Source organism: Orycteropus afer, unplaced genomic scaffold, assembly GCF_000298275.1.
Source record: "Orycteropus afer afer isolate SDZICR_OR568_19922 unplaced genomic scaffold, OryAfe1.0 scaffold00054, whole genome shotgun sequence".
Taxonomy (NCBI): domain Eukaryota; kingdom Metazoa; phylum Chordata; class Mammalia; order Tubulidentata; family Orycteropodidae; genus Orycteropus; species Orycteropus afer.
This window is the reverse complement of record NW_006921641.1, coordinates 3,075,824-3,097,582: the sequence shown is the minus strand read 5'-3', so window position 1 is coordinate 3,097,582 and position 21,759 is coordinate 3,075,824. Positions and strand designations below refer to the sequence as shown.

At 37.8% G+C, this 21,759-nt stretch overlaps 1 protein-coding gene across 1 annotated transcript in view; it reads left to right on the top strand.

Moving 5' to 3' along the window:
• The window catches only part of TTC27 (tetratricopeptide repeat domain 27), a 393,959-nt gene that overhangs the window by 182,232 nt on the left and 189,968 nt on the right, over positions 1 to 21,759 (top strand). The window contains exon 10 of the mRNA XM_007938793.2: positions 11,176 to 11,289. Within this exon, the coding sequence (XP_007936984.1) occupies positions 11,176 to 11,289 (114 nt within the window). The remainder of the gene's footprint in view (positions 1 to 11,175; positions 11,290 to 21,759) is intronic.

Below are 21,759 nucleotides of genomic sequence, written 5' to 3'. Positions count from 1 at the left end.
CTCCCGAAGACCTGGTCCCTCTCGGTAGGGTAACAAGGGAACGTGTTCAGTGCAGATCAGTGAGTAAGCACAAGCCCGCCTTTGTCAGTGCCTATGCTTAAACTGCATTTTTAACTGTGATAAAATATATATGGCATAGAATTTGTGACTTTTAACCATTTTTCAGTGAATAGTTTAGTGATATTTATTTGTATTCACAGTGTTGTGCAACCATCACTACCATTTATTTCCAAAATATCTCATTACATCAAACAGAAAGTCTGTACCCGTTAAGCAGTAACTCCTCACTTCTACCCTGAGAAGCTCTGGTGGTTCAGTAGTTAAAGCATTCAGCTTCTAACCAATAGGTTGGCAGTTCGAACCCACCATCTGATCCAGGGGAGAAAGATGAGGCAGTCTGCTTCTGTAAAGATTTACAGCCTTGGAAATCATAGGGGGCAGTGCTCTTCTGTCCTACAGGGTTGCTATGAGTTGGAATTGACTCAATTCTAAATGGTTTAGTTTTGGTCTCCCTTCTCCCAGCCTCCGGTAACCACTAATCTACTTTCTTTCTCTATGGATTTGTCTGTTCTAGAGATCTAGCCTTATTTCATTTAGCATAATGTTTTTAAGATCCATCTCTGTTGTGGCATGTATCAGTACTTCATTTCTCTTTATGGCTGAATCATATCTCATTGCATGTATAAAATATTTTGTTTATTCATTCATTTATTGTTGGACATTTGGCTTGTTTCTATCTTTTGACTATTGTGAATCATGTTGTAATGAACATTGGTGTACAAATATCTGTTTTCAGGTGTTTTGGGAATATACCTGGGAGTAAAATTGCTGAGTCATATAGTAATTCTATGTTTAACTTGTAATGCATTTTATAATCTCACCATCAATGGACAAGGGTTCCAGTTTCTCCACATCTTCACCAATACTTGTTTTCTGATAATAGCATCCTATGGGGGAGCTCTGGTGGTGTAGTGGTTAAGGCATTTGGCTGCTAATGAAATAGGCCCTGGTTCAAGTTCACCAGCCACTCAACAGAAGACAGTTGAGGTGAACTTCTTCCATAAAGATATACAGTTTTGGAAACCCAGTGGGGGTTGCTGTGAGTCAGTATTGACTCGATGGTAGTGAGTTTTAGTGGGAATAAGTAAGTATCTTATTTGATTTTTATTTCCCTAATGACTAATGAGGGAGCTCTGGTAGCATAGTGCCTAAGGCACTTGACTGCTAACCAGAAGGCTGGCGGTTCAAACCCAAGGAGGGGTTGCTATGAGTTGGGCCTGACTTGATGGCACATAACAACAACAACAACAATGACTAATGATGTTAAAGATTATTTTTCACATGTTTGCTGGCCATTTGTGTATGTTCTTTGGAGAAGAACATACAGAAAAATAATAAATAAATAGATGACATTTAAAAAACTACTGAAAATGTGTAAATGTGCTAAGATCAGGGATAAGGTAAAGATTCTCACTTTCACAACTGTTACTAAACAATGTACTATAAGTTCAAGCCAGAGCTAGAGGAAAGAAAGGAATAAAAGGCACCCAAAATTGGAAAAGAAGAACTAAAACTATATTCACAGATGACATGATTCTATATACTGAAAATCCCAAATTTTATATTATTCATTTATTTTATTAGTTCTTTGTTTTTAAATTGCGTTGTTTGTCTTTTTGTTGTTGAGTGGAAGTAGTTCTTTATATATGCTAGGTTTTAAACCTTTATCAAATATATGATTTGCAAATATTTCCCTCCCATTTTTACTTTCTTGATAATATCTTTTGATGCTTAAAGTGATTTATTTTGATGAAGTCCAATTTATTGTATTTGCTTTTGGTGTCACATCTAACAACCCATTGCTAAATCAAAGTCATGAAGATTTATCCCTATGATTTCTTCTAAGAATATTATGGTTTAGTGCTTATGCTTAAGTTCCTGATTCAGTTTGAGTTAATTTTTGTTTATGGTGTGAGGTAGCGGTTCCACTTCATTTCTTTCGCATGTGGAAATTCAGTTGTTCCAGCTCCATTTGTTGAAGAGAATATTCTTTTCTTATTGAATGATCGTGGCATCCTTGTTGAAAATCATTTGGCTATAAATGAATGGATTTATTTCTGAACTCTCAGTTTTATTCCTTGGTCTATATGTCTGTCCTAATACCAATACCACAGTTTTGGTTACTGTAGCTTTGTAATACATTTTGAAATTGTTGTGTTGTTGTTGTTATGTGCAATCGAGTAACACCTGACTCATAGCGACCCCTTCTTGGGTTTCTGAGGCAGTATTACTACAGAAGTAGATCGCCCAACCTTCCTTCCGAGGAGTGTCTGGTGCTAACCAGCCTTCTGGTTAGCAGTCAAGTGCCTTAGGCACTATGCTACCAGAGCTCCCATTAGGAAGTGTGAATTCTCCTATTTTATTGTTCTTATTCAAGATTGGTTTGGGTCTTTGCAATTCCAAATAAATTTGAGAATAGGTTTTCCTTTTATACAAAAAAGAACTGTTGAAATTTTTATAGAGATTGTGTTGAATCTATAGATCGATTTGGGTAGTATTGCCATCTTAACAATATTATGTCTTCCCATCTAAGAATAAGGGATGCCTTTCCATTTATGTAGGTCTTCTTTAATTTCTTTCAGTGATGTTGTATAGTTTTTCACGTATAAGTCTTTTCCTCCTTGGTTAACTTTATTCCTGTGTAGTTTATTATTTTGGATGCTATTATAAATGGACTTTTAAAAAAAATTTCTTTTCATATTGCTCATTTCTAGCATATAGAAACACAACTGATTTTTGTGTGTTGATTTTGTATCCTGCAACTTTACTGAATTTTTTTTATTAGCTTTAGTAGCTTACTTGTGGAAATTTGGGATTTTCTGTATTTAAAACTATGTCATCTGTGAATATAGTTTTAGTTCTTCCTTTCCAATTCTGGATGCCTTTTATTCCTTTCTTTCCTCTAGCTCTGGCTTGAACTTCCAGTACACTGTTTAATAACAGTTGTGAAAGTGAGATCTTTATCTTATTCCTGATCTTACTGGAAAAGTGTTACACATTTTCAGTAGTTTTTTAAATGTCATTTATTTCATCATTCATATCTTTTTAGTACCATATACACTTGTCTGTTTCTGTAAAGATTGTTGTTGTTGTTGTTGTTATGTGCCGTCGAGTCGGCCCCGACTCATAGTGACCCCTCCTTGGGTTTCCGAGGCAGTATCACTAGGGAAGTAGAATTGCCCAACCTTCCTTCCGAGGAGTGGCTGGTGGGTTTGAACCGCCAGCCTTCTGGTTAGCAGTCAAGTGCTTTAGCCACTATGCTACCAGAGCTCCTTCTGTAAAGATTACAGCCTAGGATACCCTCTGGGGCAGTTCTACTCTGTCACACTGCGTCACTATGAGTCGGAACCGACGCAGCAGTACCTAATAACATACCTATTCATATTGGTAAATTGATGTTTTAAAAAATTTTGCAGATGTAAGATAATGGAGGCTTAAAAGATAAGGTTATGACTTAATCTTACAAACTATATTTCAAGGAAATATAAAGTATTATAATTTCCAAAATTAGTTTTTCTTCTAGAATGAGATTTTTAATGGACATTTCATTAGATTGCAAGATTAGTGAGGGCAGGAACCTTGTTTATTGTCCTTGCTACCATATCCTTGAAGCCTAGAACAGCACCTCATATAGGATAAGTACTCTAGAAATTCTTGAGTTAATTAATTAATAAACACACCTCATTAAGACTCCATTTCTTTTTCATTCTTTTCCTTGCCTCCCTGTGTATCTTTGCCAACTCCTCTTCTTCCACTCTTCCTTTAATATAGCTGTGTCCGAAGGTTCTTTACCTAGTCCTCTTACATTCTTCTACTTCCCTGTGTTCCCTGGGTAATAACATCCACTTCCAGGATGATGCTTAACTTCCTTTAGCTATGTAAATGAGCCAAAGTTTATTGGATGGGGGTGTTCAAAAATATTAAAAAAAAATTTATGGAGCTCAAGAGACAAGGTGTTAGAACTTTTGTTACTAATGAAGTAGCCACGTCATACTAATGAATTTCCAGTCAGGTAATACAAATGCATAACATGAGCTGGGTGTATACAAGGAATGTTAGGTACTGTGAAATAGTTCATGTTCCATTGAAAGATTTCTTGCTAACCATTAATGCGAATTTGGAATCATAAATATATATGGCTAAAGACAAGTACTTGAATTATCTTTGCCTAGTAGTTCTTAACCTTGGCTGATTCCCAGATCTTGCTCTCCCAGATCTGTTTTAATTGTTTGGGAATGAAGTCAAGGCTTTGGAATCTTAAAAGTTGCCTGGTGCTTTATAAGTGATTAATTGGACTCCTATTAACTGGGATGCTTTCTGCACCTGACTTTTAAAAACATTAAGCAGATCATGGAGCAGCAAACGCTTATCAAGGATGTAGTCAGCTTTCCACTTTCTTTGTTTGCATTAACCTTCACTAAAGTTATTTTTCTGACAAATTGGATTCCAAGTCATCATCAAAGATAGCTTAAATCTGTTCATTGACCAAGGAATTACTATTGTGTAATGATTCATTTTGCCCCTCTTTTCACTCACCCAAAACTTGTACTTTATTTCCCACCACATTTGTGTTTTTATACAGTAGTTTCTACTATATTCTGTAAGGAGTTCAAATGATGCAATGGTTAAGTGCTCTACTGCTAACTGAAAGCTTGGCAGTTCAGATCCACTCAGTGACTCCATTGGAGAAAGACCTAGTGATCTGCTCCTGTAAAGATTATAGCCTAGAAAACCCTGTGGGGATAGTTCTGTCACATGGGGTCACTAGGAGTGAAAAATCTGCTTGGCACTTAAGTAACAGCAATTTAAGGAGCTCTGGTAGCATAGCGGCTAAAGCACTTGACTGCTAACCAGAAGGCTGGCGGTTCAAACCCACCAGCCACTCCTCGGAAGGAAGGTTGGGCAATTCTACTTCCGTAGTGATACTGCCTCGGAAACCCAAGGAGGGGTCGCTATGAGTCGGGGCTGACTCGACAGCACATAACAACAACAACAACAGCAATTTATGGCAGTCACAGCTTTTTTCTGGGGTTAGGTTTCAATATGTGCACATTCCAGGTTCTGTTTGATCCCAATATTCCTAACTATAGGAAATCATTTTAACTAAAATAGGAGTCTGTATCCTTATCCAGGTCAGAATGCATTTTCCTCATATGTTTTGGATCGTTTTCCACAAAACAAATTGACAAAGTAATTTTTCTTTTTGTCTGTAAGTGAAGAAAACTTCATTTCTTGAGCATTCTGTATTCTTTAGGTTTGATTTGCATTTGTGTCTATGAATTAAAATGTTTCCAAAGTTGAAAGATGTCAGATTACTAATAATTTGTTTTCATTTCCAAGTTTGGGTGATTTAAAAAATTTATTTCAAATTTGTGAATGATAGTATTTACTTTCATGAAGTTTATTTTCTCAAAATTATGTAACCCATGAGACAAAAAGATTTATTAGCTTATGTTATAATAAACTCTAGTTTAGAGCGTTGGTTATCTGGAGAGATCCTGATTTTTCTTTTTTTTAAATGTTCATGTATTTTTAATGAACTGTATTTTCCAAGACAAAAAGAGTCATTAGAAAAGTACTTGAGTTTTATATTATTACTAATCTCTTCAATTTCTTTTTATTTTTAATTGTGATTTGGGTGAAAATTTACAAAGCAAATTCACTTTCCCTATAGCAGTTCACATACACTTTGTCTCATGACATTGACTACAGTTTACTCCAATCCAACAGCTCCCCTCCCACTTCCTCCTGATACTTACCTCTTCCCTTTGTCCATCCCTCGATGCACCCTTGCCCCCTGAGCTGTCTCCCTGTGCATAAGCAGCCCTTCTTCCATGATTTTTCTCTCCAGGGAGTGTATCTACCTCAGGTAAATGTTCAGCTCAAATGGTCAGCTCATAGTCTTTTGTTTGGCTAGAAGGCACATGTGTGGGTTCAATTACAGACCTGAAGGGCAGCTAGGGGCCATAGTCTCAGTGGTTCCATCAGGCCAGCAAACCTGGTCTCCACATTTGTTTTTTCTAAATGATTTTGAGTTTTGTTCCACATTGTTCTCCCTCTCCATCCAGTATCTCCTACATAGATCCCCCTCCGAGTGGTTGACAGTGGTAGCCAGGCACCATCTAGTTCTTCTGGTTTCATAGTCATATAGGCTGCAGATTGGATGGTGTACCAATCTCTAGGACTAATTGTTTCCATGAATCTTTAGCTTTTTTCATTGTTCTTTGCTCTGGACGAGGAGAGACCCATCGTTGCATCTAGATGGCAGCTTTCAAGCTTTTAAGATCCCAGTCGCAATTCACCAAAGTAGGAGGTGGAACAACATTTTGTGTAGTGTGTTATGCCAATTGAGCTTGATGTCCCCTGCGACTATGGTCCCGAGCTCACCGGTTCAACTGCTCGGTCTCTCTGGGTAGCTGGCTGTGACCAGGAAGTGACTACAACCTTGTCCCTTGTCAGCTCTACTATATATTTGGGAATTCTTAACAGATCATACAAACACACTTATAGGACCATTGTCTGCCAACCCTATACATGGTCTTTGGTACACTCCCTGCTTTATAAACTTACCTAATAGTTCAGTCTGTCCACCCTTCTATCCACCCATATACCCTTGTTTGCCTTCACTGACAGTGCATACTGTATGTGCAAAAGGGTTCATCTTTGTTGTCTGTACCTCCCATTGTCCCTCTCTCTGTCTTCCTCTTCCTCAATGCCACCATGTTGATCACTTACATTTGGGACATTGCCCTTCTCTTCATCCAAATCAATACTTATCTCTACCTATCTGTTTTCCCTCCCGTCCCCTCCCACCCCTGGTAACCTTTAATTTCCCTTTCTTTCCTTATGGCCCTGGCTAGGACTTCCAGTACAATGTTGAATAGAAGTGGTGATAGCGGGCATCCTTGTCTGGTTCCTTTTCTCAAGAGGAGTGGTTTCAGTCTTTCTCCATTGAGGGTAATGTTGGCTGTTGGTTTTGCATAAATGCCTTTTATTATGTTGAGGAATGTCCCTTCTATCCTATTTTGCTGAGGGTTTTGATCAGGAATGGGTGTTGGATTTTATCAAATGCCTTTTCTTTATCAATTGAAATGATCATGTGGTTCTTCTCCTTTGTTTAATTTGTGGTGGTGAATAACACTGATTGTTTTTCTAATGTTGAACCATCCTTGCATACCTGATATGAACCCACTTTGTCATAATGAATCATTTTCTTGTTATGTTCTTGTAGTCTATTGGCTAGGATTTCTTTTGAAGATTTTTGCATGTATATTCATGAGGGATATTTCTCTGTAGTTTTCCTTTAGAGTGATGTCTTTGCCTAATTTTGATTATCAAGGTTATACTTGCTTCATGAAATGAGTTAGGGAGGATTCCATGCTTTTCTGTGTTTTGGAATAGTTTGAGTAGGATTGATAAAAGTTCTTCTCTGGATGTTTGGTAGACCAGTGAAACCGTCTGGGCCAGGTCTTTATTTTGTTCCTAATTTTTTGGTGACCTGTTCAGTTTCTTCATTTGTTATGGCTCTCTTCAACTTTTCCACATCAGTCTGTGTTAGTTTAGGTGAGTGGTGATTTTTCTAGAAATCTGTCCATTTCTTCCAGATTTTCAAATTTGTGGGAGTACAGTTCTTCATAGTATTCTGATATTATCCTTCTTATTTCAGTTGGTTCTGTTGTGACGTCACCCATTTTGTTTCTTATTTATGTCATTTGTATTTCTCCCTCTTTTCCTTTGTTAAATTTGCCAATGGTTTGTCAACTTCATTGATCTTGTCAAAAAACCAACTTCTGGTCTTGTTGATTTTTTCTATTGCCCTTCTATTTTCTGTTTCATTGATTTCTGCTTGAATCTTTTTTATTTCCTTTTTTTGGTGACTTTTTTGCTGTTCCTTTTCTAATTGTTGGGAATGTTGGTTTAAAGTATTGATTTTGGCTCTCTTTTCTTTCTTGATGTGTGCATTTATTGCTATAAAGCCTCTGATCACTGCTTTTGCTGTGTCCCAAAGATTTTGGTATGTTGTGTTTTCATTCTCATTTGATTCAAGGAATTTTTTAATTTTAATATTTATTTCTTCTCTTACCCAGTCTTTCTTAAGGAGAGTGTTGTTCAGTTTCTGTGTGTTTATTCTTTTCCTGTTGATCTTCCTATTGTTATTTCTAATTTGATAGCATTATGATCTGAGAAAATGCTTTGCAGTATTTTGCAGTATTTCAGTGTTTTTAAATTTATTAAGGCTTGCTTTATGGCCTAACATATGGTCTATCATGGAAAATGTTCCATATGCATTGGAAAAGAATGTATACTGTGCGGTTGTTGGGTGAAGTGCTCTGTAGATGTCTATAAGGTCAAGTTTGTGGATTGTATTGTTTAGCTCTTCTGTGTCTTTGTTGAATTTCTTTCCAGTTGTTCTGTCTTTCATTGAAAGTGGTGTAGTGTACTAAAGTCTCCCATTATGACTGTGGAATCATTTATTTGCCTTTTCAACTGTTTTAAAGTCTGATTTATGTATTTTGGAACTCTTTCATTGTGTCCATAGATATTTATTCTGGTTATATCTTCATGCTCAATCAATCCTTTAATCATTGTATAATGCCCATCTTTGTCTCATATGGTGGTTTTTGTCTTAAAGTCAATTTGATCAGAGACTAATATTGCCAGTCCTGCTCTTTTATGGTTGTCATTTGCTTGATACATCTTTTTCCAACCTTTGATTTTTAGTCTATTTTTGTCTTTGTCTCTAAGGTGTGTCTCTTGTAGACAGCATAGTGATAGGTTTTGTTTTCTTATCCAGTCTGCAACTCTCCATCTCTTGAGTGGTGCATTTAATCCAATAACGTTCAGTGTAATTACAGTAAGTCTGTATTGGTTGTTGTCATTTTGTTTTATGTGTTGTTTCATGGTGTCCCTTTGTTCCGTGTTCCGTGTTATTTTCTGTGCTAAGCTCATTATGTTTATGGATCATGTTTTCATTTTCTTTATTGCTTTTGTTTTAGTATTTGCTGAATATTTGTGCTTGTCCTCTTTTTTATTGTGACATGAAGGTTATCGTTTTTCTGTGATTTAAATTTTAATTTTCTCCCCATGTTTAGAGAGTCCATCTATCTTGCAACTCTCTTGACTTCCTCACCATTTAGAAGTTCTGTAACTACACAGTATTTTCCCTCTTTTTGGTTTGTAGTTGTCCTCCTTTGCCAATTGAGGTGCCTGATTCCCTGTTTACAATATTGTAAGCTAATTTTGCTTTGGGTACCTCCATAGCTGTATTGTTTTGTAGGTTCTGTCATCTTGTGTATTAATGGTCGGTTGTTATTTGCTATTTTTGGTTCTCTGTTCAAAGGACTCCCTTTAGTATCTCTTGTAAGGTTGGTCTGGTTTTAACAAATTCTCTTAGTTTCTGCTTATCTGGAAGTCTCCTAATTTCACCATCATATTTGAGGGACAGTTTTGCTGGGTATACAATTTTTGTTTGATAATTTTTCTCTTTCAGGGTTTTATATATCTAGGGAGAGGGCAGTAAGAGAGAAAAGGTTGAGAAGGAGAATAATGAAGAAAAAATGGGAAAAACATAAAAAGAAACATAAGAAATGGGGTTAACCATGAGAAAGAAAAAAAGAATTGCAACCAGGAATAGGGAAAAGAAAATAAAGGTGAAAACTAGAACCTTGGAGAGGAATAACAAAGAATAATAGTAAAAAGAACAAAGTTAATAATAATAGTAGTTTTAAAATAGAGAAAAAGAAACTAAGAAACAGAAAAAAGAAAGAAAAAAAAATATTGGGGCAGGGCACCCAGGCTCTGTCTGATCACACAGAGTGGGATGGAATTTCTGCTGGCCCAGAAGGTGTGTGGGAGTGAGGGATGGCTGCGTCTCCATTCACCAAGAGGTATGGGGTATAAGAGTAACAAGGGGAATGTCGCACCTTTCTAGCTATCCACGTCTGGAATGTCCTTGCGATTCCTGGAAAATGGAGCCTGTTTTTAAGTCCCTGGAATCTGGGAGAACGCTGTTGGTTTAAATATCCAAAATGGTCAAATTGCTTGTAAGCATTCAAAATGGCTGCACCCTCTGGACAGGCAAAAATCCACAGCTTAGCCCGCCTTCCTCTCCACTGCTTTCCCTTTTATTCACCAGCCACCAGAGCAGTCCTCTCTGCAGTCCCTGGCTACCAGGGCTGATTTTTAGGTTAATTCTTAGGTCCTACCACCACTTGGCAATATCCAAGCTGTCTGTGCCCTCAGAATCGCTCCCAGACCGCAGCTCCTTTTTGATGTTTTCATGCAAATTCTTCTGCTAGTTGGAGTTTAGGCCACTTCTATATCCTTCCCTTCAGTGCTCAGGGTTCCAGGATTATCTTCTGTATCTGTGTTAATTGGTTCCCCTTTTCTTTGTTGAAGAGGATCTGTGCAGTCTTTCTGCCTATTCTGCCATCTTACCGGAACTTTGTGATTTATTTTGCAAGTGATTTATTGGATCATCTAGATTAAGTAATGACTCTACTTAAATGAAAACATTTTTCAGGAGAATATTTGAAAATACATGTTTTATCATTATTAATTAAGAAGACTTCAAATCTGCATTTAGATGTGTTCAGATGGAGCTCTGGTAGCATAGTGCCTAAGGCACTTGACTGCTAACCAGAAGGCTGGCGGTTCAAACCCACCAGCCACTCATGGGAAGGAAGGTTGGGCAATCTACTTCTGTAGTGGTACCACCACGGAAACCCAAGGAGGGGTTGCTATTAGTTGGGTCCGACTCGTCTGCACATAACAACAACAACAACAGCGTTCAGAGTTCAGAGTGGGACTGCCTCATTCATCTTTCTTCTTCTTCTTTTTTTTTTTTTTAAGTGATTTTTCGTTAACTTTTCCCTGTTAATGTGCTAGAATAACTTAGTACAAAGAACATAGAATACAGGTGGGGATGGCTAAAATTTCTGAGTTCTTCCTTCATTGTCACACCTCAGGAGAAGCACACACTTAAGGAATCCTGGACCCTCCTTGTCCATTCATGCCCAGACTCTCACTTAAATGTCCACTGCCTGGCTTGGGAAGGGGAGGTTTCCTGACACTTATCTCTTTTTATGTCCCCTTTTCTTCCTTCTCTCTTGTCAGTGTTTGCTGTCACAACCAAAGTTCTGGGCCATTCAGACATCAGCTTTGATCCTCCGGACAAAACTTGAGAGAGGAAGCACACGTCGAGTGGAACGGGCAGTGAAGCAGACACAGGTAGGAAAAAATGTGGCAATTTTTATTCTCACCAACTCTTTATAACTATCAGTAAGCATGCATGTATATTGTGAATATAAAAGAGTGAGATGATTTTAGTTTTACTCAAATACTGTTACTATTTAGAGTGTAGTTTCCAGAATTTAACTACTTGGCTCCAAAGCCCAGCTTTGTCACTTAGTAGCTTTGTGACCATAATATTTAACTTTCCTAATCTTCCTTTTCCTCATCTGTAAGTGTGGCTAATGATATTACTTAAATTTTAGGTTTATGGCGGTCATTAAAAGGGACAGTGAAAGGGTCAATTTTAAAAAATGAGCAATTCCACATGTGTAAGTTGTGTAAGAAAGTAAAATTTATTCTAATGCAAAAATATTCACTGACCACATGTAAAATTAATCTATATTCAGGCATCATTCTCCATTTAATATTAATGTTTATTCCTTTCCAACTATTATTTACTCTCTTTCATAGATTGTCTGATAAACTAACCATGATACAAATTGATTATAAAGAAGAATCTCAGAAAATGTAGGATTTCATAAAGTCAATGGAAGTGATATTTTTTAGTTCATTTTTATTTTGTAAGAATTTCAAATCTACATAAATCTCAGATGATTCCAAAATAAAAGTTTATCTTATTATATATTATTATTTAAAGCAAACTAACATTCTAATATGTTTGAAATCAGGAAAGATGTGTGTTGAGGTTGTATCATTTCACCATATTTACTAATCTGTATGCTGAGTAAATAATCAGTGAAACTGGATTACATGAAGAAGAATGTAGCGTCAGGATTGGAGGAAGACTCATTAACAACCTATGATGTGCAGATGACACAACTTTGCTTGCTGAAAGTGAAGAAGACTTGAAGTACTTACTGATGAAATCAAAGACTACAGCCTTCAGTATGGGTTACATTTCAACATAAATAAAACAAAAATCCTCACAACTGGACCAATAAGCAACATCTTGATAAATTGTGGGGAGTGTTACTGGGAAGGGAGGGGAGGAGAGTGGGTTAGAGTTACGGATGGTAATTGGGGAGTGTACACAATTGTACACAAAATGTTCAATGTAAAACAAGCTCTGCTCTGTAAATTTCCACCTCAGGAACAATAAAAAAAAAGAAAAAGAAAAATCAGATGCTGTATTGCACTGGACAAATCTGCTGCAAAAGACCTCTTTAAAATGATTAAGAGCAAAGATTTCACTTTGAAGACTAATGTGCTCTTCACCCAAGCCATGAAATTCTCAGTTACCTTATATGCATGTGCAAGCTTGACAATGAATAGGGAATGCCGAATATGAGTGAATGCATTTGAATTGTAGTGTTGGTGAAGAATATTAAAAATACCCTGGACTGCCAGAAAATTGAACAAATCTGCCTCAGAAGAGATATGGCCGGAATGCTCCTTAGAAGTGAAAATTGCCAGACTTCAGCTTACTTACATTGGTAAGTTGTCATTAGAGACTGTCCCTGAAGAAGAATATCATGCTGGGTAAAGTAGAGGGTCAGCAAAAAAGGGGAAGACCCTCAATGAGATGGATTGACACAGTGACTGCAACAGTGGGCTCAGGCATAGCGAGGACTGAGGATGGTGCAGGACTGGGCAGTGTTCTGTTTTGTTGTATATAGGGTCACTGTGAGTTGCTTGCCTGCTAACCAGACGGCTGGCGGTTCAAACCCACCAGCCACTCCTCGGAAGGAAGGTTGGGCAATCCTACTTCCGTAGTGATACTGCCTCGGAAACCCAAGGAGGGGTCGCTATGAGTCGGGGCCGACTTGACGGCACATAACAACAACAACACAACATGAGTTGGAAACAAATCACTGGCACCAATAACCACAACATACTCTAGTTAGATGAAAGAGTTCCCTTTGTTTAAGATTGTGCATTCCTGAAAGTACACAATTAGCACTGATTTTTGTTTGATCTCTTGTTATGTAGCCATCCTGCCCAGCATATAAATGATGAAGGGAGGGTTCAAGCCATCCCCTAAGTCCATACGTTTCTTATTTTATGGAGAGTTGACTTAGATGTTTACCTCAGAACACTAGAAAGAAATAAATAATGTAATCTAAAACAATTATGAGTGAACTATTTATAGGTTTATTAAATAATCATTTTAAAGATAATACAGTATAGTTTATAAATGTCAGGTGGTAGGAAGAAGGAAGAGCTGACTTAGAAAGGGAGATACGTGTTGGTGGCAATAATATTGGAAAGGCAGATTATTCTATTTCCAGGGCCACCTTTCACGTAGATCTAAAGTATTTGGATATTCTTTTCTCAGTAAGAGAAACTATGGAAGATAAGATAAAAGTCATAACATTGAAGATAGTGTTGGTGCACTGTGAAGAATAGGGGCTCAATTAGGGGGCTACTTTAGTAGCTCTACCGAGAGAAGACTCAGTATGGGTAGAGAGGAAAGATAAATTTAAGAGGTAGTTTACCTAGTTACCCCCACTGGATACAGGCTGCCTTGGGAAGGGGCATGAGTTCCAGTGAGGTGCACACTTTGATGGTAGCAGACTTTGAATAAGCGGATAGCTGGACACAATCTGTTAACTCAGCTCCCTAAAGCTGGCCCCCTTCTACAATAGAGAAGGAAGGGAAAGATGTAGTTTCATGATCAGCATCTTAAATTATTCATGATACATTACATCCATTATTTTATATTTTATTTATTAAAAATTCATTTCACAGTAAAACTGTAAAGTGTTAAAATGAGAAAATATGCATATTTTCTTAAAATAAGTGTATGATCTTGTTCAAGGAAACTACACATAATATATATGTTTGCATTATAGAAAACAATTTAAATGTCTTGTGTTGCAGTTTTAGCCTTCTTAATATAAGTAGTACTGGAATACATTATAAGTGTATATAAATCTTTACAGAAGCAGACTGACTACACACACACACACACACACACATCCCCCCCACCCACACACACTGCACTGGTGGTGCAGTGGTTAAAGCACTTGCCTGCCAACTAGAAGGTTGGTGGTTTGAACTTATAGCACCACTCAACAGAAGAAAGATGCTGCAATCTGATTCTGTAAAGATTTTCAGCCTGGGTAACCCTCTGGGGCAGTTTTACTCTCACCTACAGGGTCACTATGAGTTGGGATCGACTTGATGGCAGTGGGTTTGGTTTGGCTTGTATATATCTCTCTCTGTGTCTCTGTCTCTCTATCTGTATAATGATGTCTTTGGTTTCCTTAAATTGTGGTTTTAGTTTTGCTCTGAAAATCTGTTCCTTTCTCTGGCTATGTAAAGTGATAAAATGATGAAAGCTGAAAGAAAGCAAAAATAAAGCTGGAAGGAGCTCTTAGGGAAAAGCTTAATCTTGTCATAATACTGTTGAAGAAATACATATCCAGTGCCTTGGCACAATTTGCCTGGGTAGTTGCAGTGTCTTAAATTACATAGTGTGGCTTTTCTAGCCATAAGTCTTTGTAAACTCTCTCAGCAGTGTGTGTCTTTCACGTCTCTCAGGAGCGTGTTTCTCTCAGCAGCACATCTTTCCCAGCCAGCAGTCAAAGAGACTCCCTCTGCCTGTAGGAGGGCTCTTTTTGAGCCCTGGCAGAGTGGTCCAAACCAACCAATCCCAACATGAGAGTTCTACACACCTGAGAGAGAGTGAACTTCCCAGAAAATTACTTCCTGCTGCTCCCAACAGAAATACCCCAGGTGGATAACTCTAACAACACAGAACTCACAGATGAAGGGGTTTCTTAGGGAAGCAACAGACCAATTCAAGTTCAGAAATGGCCAGACTTCATCTCTCTACCAGTAAATCTTCTCTACCAGTAAATTCTTCTTCTTTCTTTCGGTATGGTGAAAGTAGTGTTGTTGTTGGGTACTGTCGAGTTGATTGTTGGCATGTTGTCAACTCATAGCCACCATATGTACAAAAGAACAAAACACTGTCTGGTCCTGCACCATCCTCAGAATCCTTGCTATATTTGAGGCCATCATTGTAGCCACTGTGTCAATCCATCTCATTGAGGGTCTTCCCCTTTTTGCTGACCTTCTATGTTACCTAGCATGATATCCTTCTCCAGGGACTGGTCCCTTCCCACAACATGACCAAAGTATGAGAGATGAAGTCTGGCCATGCTTACTGCTAAAGAACATTTAGGTTGTACTTCCCCCAGACAGATTTGTTTGTTCTTCCAGCAGTCAATGGTACCTTCAATATTTTTCATTAACCATGATTCAAAAGCATCAGTTCTTCTGTGGTTGTCCTTATTCATTGCACTTGGCTGCATGCTCTCGCATACATTTGAAGCTGTTGAAAATACCATGGCTTGGATCAGGCACACATTAGTCTTTGCTTTTAAACACTTTAAAGAGGTCTTTGCGGCAGATTTGTCCAGTGCAATATGTCCTTTGATTTCTTGACTGCTGCTTCCATGGATGTTGATTTTGAATCCAAGCAAATCCTTGACAACTTTAGTCTTTTCTCAATTTTTCAACATGTTGATTATTGTTCTAGTTGTGAAGATTTTTGTTTTCTTTATGTTGAGGTGTAACCCATATTGCAGGCTATAATCTTTTATCTTAATCAGTAAGTACTTCAGGTCTTCTTCATTTTCAGTAAGCAGGGTTGTGTTGTCTGCATATTGCAGGTTGTTAATGAGTCTTCCTTTGATGCTGATGCCGCATTCATCTTCATACAATCTGACTTCTCTTATATTTACCCAGCATATAGATTGATTAAGTATGGTGAAAGGATACAACCCTGATCTTTTCCTGATTTTAAACCATGCAGTATCCCCTTGTTCTGTTCAAATGACAGCCTCCTGGTCTATGTACAGGTTCCTCATGAGCACAATTGAGTGTTCTGGAATTGCGATTCTTTGCAGTGTTATCCATAATTTGTTATGATCTACATAGTCAAATGCCTTTGACCATAAAACATAGACCCAAAAAAAAAAAAAACCAAACTCACTGCCATCAAGTTGGTTCCAACTCATAGCGGCGACTCCTTGGGTTTCCAGGGTGGTATCTCTATGGAAGTAGATTGCCCAATCTTCCTTCTGAGGAGTGGCTGGTGGGTTTGAACCGCCAGCCTTCTGGTTAGCAGTCAAATGCCTTAGGTACTATGCGATCAGAGCTCCCCAGTAAAACATAGGTAAACATCTTTCTGGTATTTTTTGCTTTCAGCCAAGATCCATCTGACATCAGCAGTAATATCCTTTATTCCACGTCCTCATCTGAATCTGGCTTGACTTTCTGGCACTTCCCTGTTAGTGTATTGCTGCAACTGTTGAATTGTCTTCAGCAGATTTTTACTTGTGTGTGATATTAATGATACTGTTAAATAATTTCCACATTCTGTTGCATCACTTTTCTTTGGAATGGGCACAAATATCTATCTCTTCCAGTCAGTTGGCCAGGTAGCTGTCTTCCAAATTTTTTGGAGTAAGTGCCACCAGTGCTGCATCCATTTTTTGAAACATCTCAATGGGTATTCCATCAATTCCTGGAGCCTTGTTTTTTGCCACTTCCTTCGGTGCAGCTTGAACTTCTTCCTTCAATACCATTGGTTCTGCATCATATGCTTCTTCCTGAAATGGCTGAATGTCAACCACTCCTTTATGGTACAGTGTATCTGTGTATTCCTTCCATCTTCTTTTGATGCTTTCTGCATCATTCACTATTTTGCCATTAAAGTCTTTATATACTGCAACTGGAGGCTTGAATGTTTTCTTCAGTTCTTTAAGCTTGAGAAATGCTGAGAGTGTTCTTCCCCTTTGATTTTCCATCTCCAGGTCTTTGCACATTTCATTATACTACTTTGTTCTCTAGCTGCCCTCTGAAATCTTCTTTTTGGCTATTTTACTTCATCATTTCTTCCATTTGCTTTAGCTTTTACTCTCCGTTCAAGAGCCAAGTTTCAAAGTCTCTTCTGACATCCATTTTGGTCTATTCTTCCTTTCTTGTCTTTTTAATGACCTTTTGCTTCCTTCATGTATAATGTTCTTCATGTCATTCTTTGACTCATCATATCTGGTCTTTGGTCACAGGTGTTTAATGCATCAAATATGTTCTTCACATGGTCTCTAAATTCAAATGGGATATATTTCAGGTCATATTTTGGCTCTTGGGACTTGTTTTAATTTTCTTCAGTGTCAGCTTAAATTTGCATATGAGCAATTGATGGTCTGATCCACAGTCAGCCCCTGGCCTTGTTCTGACTGATGATACTGACTCCCTCATCTCTTTCCACAAATGTTGATTTGATTCCTGTGTATTCTATCTAGTGGTGTCCACATTTATAGTCATTTTTTATGTTGTTTATAAAGGGGCTTTGCAATGATTAAGTCATTGATCATACAAAACACTGTTATGTGATCTCTGGTATCATTTCTGTCACCAAGGCCATATTTTCCAGCTACTGATGTTTCGTTTTCATTTCCAGATTACACATTTCAGTCACCACTAATTACCAACACATCTGTTCTGCGTGTTTGGTCAATTTCAGATTGCAAAAGATCGTAAAAATCTTGAATATCTTCATCTTTGGCTTTAGTGGTTGTGCATAAATTTGAATAATAGTCATATTAATTGGTCTTTCTTGTTGTTGTTATGTGCTGTCGAGTCAGATCTGACTCATAGCGACCCCTCCTTGGGTTTCCGAGGCAGTATCACTACGGATAGATTGCCCCATCTTTCTTTCGAGGAGTGGCTGGTGGGTTTGAACTGCCAGCCTTCTGGTTAGCAGTCAAGGTCTTTCTTGTAGGCATATGGATATTATCCTATCACTGACAGCATTATAGTTCAGGATAGATCTTGAAATATGCTTTTTGATAATAAACGTAACACCATTCCTCTTCATCATTGCTGGCATAATAGACTATATGATTGTCTGATTCGAAATGGCTAGTATAGACCATTTTAGCTTACTAATGCCTAGTGCCTAAGTTACTGGACTGCTAACCAGAGGGCTGGCGGTTCAAACCCACCAGTAACTCTTCGGAAGGAAGATGGGGCAGTCTACTTCCATAGTGATACTGCCTCAGAAACCCATGGAGGGGTCACTATGAGTTGGGTCTGACTCGACCACACATAACAACAACAACAATGCCTAGGATATTGATATTTGTGTGTTCCATAGTATATTATCCATGTAATGTAAATATGAAGCAAATTAATTGAAAGCACATCATTCAAAAGGGGCATCTTATTTATATTCAGATAAAAAAAATGTTATAAAAATATCTGTAGGAACCAAATTTCATCATCTTTCATATTAACTGCCTTAACCTTGTGTGAGGTAATTTCTGTTCAGTCATTGAGGGTTATTGTTAGATTATCTTAGTTTATTATTAAAATAATATTGCTAATTTTTACTCAATTCTCTTTTAAATTTTTAGTTTAAATTGCAAAGGTCTGCCCATGTCCATGTAGGTGTGTCTCTGGAGATAATTACCCAGCTGTAATCTTTTCCTTCACTCTTGAATTTCTGAGAGGACATTGTATTGAATTGGCAAAGTTAGAGATAGCAGTTTTCTCTTACTAGCAACTGTTCATCCTAAACTATCTCACAACTCCCCTCAACTATCCACAACTGTCTCAGCTGTGGCTATTAATTCAGATTTCACAATTTTTAGGTAAGCTTCTTTAGCATATCTCTTTTTTCTTTTTTGAGTTTTGTTGTTGAGAATATATACAGAAAAACATTCACCAATTTGACCATTTAGGCACGTATAATTCAGTGACATTGATTACCTTCACATTGTATAACCATTCTTACCCTCCTTTTCTCAGTTGTTCCTCCTTATTAACATAAATTTACTGTCCCCTAAGGCTCCTGTCTAATCTGTTGAGTTGGTTTTGTCACTAAGATCCCATATAAATAGTTTTACAAAGAGCATAGTGCTCGAGGCAGACATTTTTTACTAGTTAAGCTAAGTTATTGTTTGGATTTTAGAAGACTTCAGGGGATATTTTTGGTATAAGTTTTTAAAGATTTTCTCAAGGCTATAGTTTCAGGGATTTATCCAACCCTTATGACTCTAGAAAGTCTGGAGTCTATGAGAATTTGAAGCTCTGTTTTGTGTTTCCCCATTTTGATCAGAATTCTTGTTTAGAATCTTTGATCAGAATGTTCACTCGTGGTAGCCAAGCTCTGGTGGCATAGTGCCTAAGGCATTTTGATTGCTAACCAGAAGGCTGGTGGTTCAAACCCACCAGCTACTCCTTGGAAGGAAGGTTGGGCAATCTACTTCCATAGTGATACCGCCTCGGAAACCCAAGGAGGGATCGCTATAGTCGGGATCGACTCTGTGGCAGTGAGTTTGGTTTTTTTTTTTTGGTTTATGGCAAAGAGACAGTTGTTCATAGAGGCAGTTAGCCACACATTCCAGATCTTCCTCATATTCCTGACTCTTCTTCCATTACTCTCTTGTGAATAGAAATCAGTTGTTATGTCTTGGATGGGCACTTGTAAGCTTTTATGCTGAATAAAGTAATCATAGAAGGACAAACATTGTATGACCTCACCTGTATAAAAAGATAAGAAATGGCAAATATACAGAGACCAAAGTTTATTAGTAATTACCCAGGAAAAGGAGTGAGGGGGAGAGGGAGTGTTCATGGTGATGGAAAAATCACATTAATTAAGGTTGTATAACCAATTATTGTAGTTGCTGTCAATAAGGTGTACATTTATAAAAAAGTTGTATTGGCAGAAGTTGTGTGATATGTTTACTACCACAAAAACAACAAAAAGGTAGCTGCTCACGCTGGTTATGTGCAACCAAACACCACATAGAATTTGACTCCTTGGTTCAGAGTCATGGAGGACATCCAGTTAATTGGCTTAATAACATGTTTAGTGCTTCTGTTCCACCTTCTAGGTTGTTGCATAGAGCCTGATGTCTCTGAAGAACGTCTCTTCTTGCTAATGTAGTTGTACACACTTTGAAGGAATGGGGATTTTTATTCTGGTTGATTATGGAGGACTCAGAACAGGATAGTTGTTGCCATTCTGGAGGTTATTGCTCCTGCATGAGCTGAAACATTTCTTTCTCAAAAGCTGGTAGTTCATATGGTTATCTCACTGTTAATAATGGGCAAGGACATATCATAACAAAAAGTAAGCTATCACTAGGGGAAGAATTGGTCTTAGTATTTTACTATCAAGATTTGTACACTAAACCTTGTACTTGTGTTTCAATAATTTGAAAAAGAGTTCTTTTATGATTTTCTTTCTTATTTTTCAGTATTGATAGAAGATTCTGTAAGCATTATATGTGACCTCTGGACCAAGTCCATGATTAGTAGTGGAAAAGTTTTTTTTTTTTTTTTTAAACTGTGTCACGGTTCTTTATTTTTTTTAATTATAGAAATACCTGCTCATTATAAAAAATGTAAGCAATACACAAGTGTAAAGTAAGAAACAACAGCTTTCTTTTCCTCTTACTTGCTTTCCAATCTCAGTTATTTGTGACCTTCTAGACATCTTTCTATGCCTAAGTAAACATAGGTATGTTGTTGTTATTGCTGTCATATCAGTTCCAACTTAAGGTGACCATAAATACGTACTATAATATAAATGGGATCTTGCAATCTACATTGCTTTGTACTTTTTTGTGTGTTTAACCTAAGAACTTAAGTAGCTCTGCATGCTTGCACCTGTTGATCTAGCTCATTCTTTCTTATTTTTTTTTAATATATATTTTTTTTTTATTGTGATTTGGGTGAAGATTTACAGAGCAAATTGACTTTCCATATAGTAGTTCACATACTCTTTGTCTCATTACATTGACCACAGTTTACCACAATGCAACAGCTCCCTTCCCACTTCCTCCCCATAGTTACCTCTTCCCAGTGTCCAACCCTCCATGCACTCCTGCCCCCTGAGTTGTCTCCCTGTGCATAAGCAGCCCTTCTTTCTCCTGTGATTGTTTTTTCTAAGGAATGTATCTACCTGAGGTAGATGTTCAAATCATATGACTGTCTTTTGTTTGGCTGGAAACCACGGGTGTGGGTTCAATTCCAGACCTGAAGGGCAGCTAGGGGCTATAGTCTCAGTGGTTCCACCAGACTCTATTGGACCAGCAAACTTGGTCCCCCCCCCTGCCTTTTTTTTCCCCAAATGATTTTGAGTTTTGTTCTACATTGTTCTCCCTCTCTATCAAGGATCTCCTGCATAGATCCCCTTCCAAGTGGATGACATTGGTAGCCGGGCACCATCTGGTTCTTCTGGTTTTATAGTCATATAGGCTGCAGATTGGATGGTGTATCAGTCTCTGGGATTAATTGTTTCCATGAATTTTGATTTTCTTCATTCTCCTCTGGATGAGGAGAGACCCATCATCGCACCTAGATGGCAGCTTGCTAGCTTTTAAGATCCCATTCGCTACTTGCCGAGTAGGAGGTAGAACAATGTTTTGTATAGTATGTTATGCCAATTGAGCTTTTTGTCCCCTGCAACTATGGTCCCAA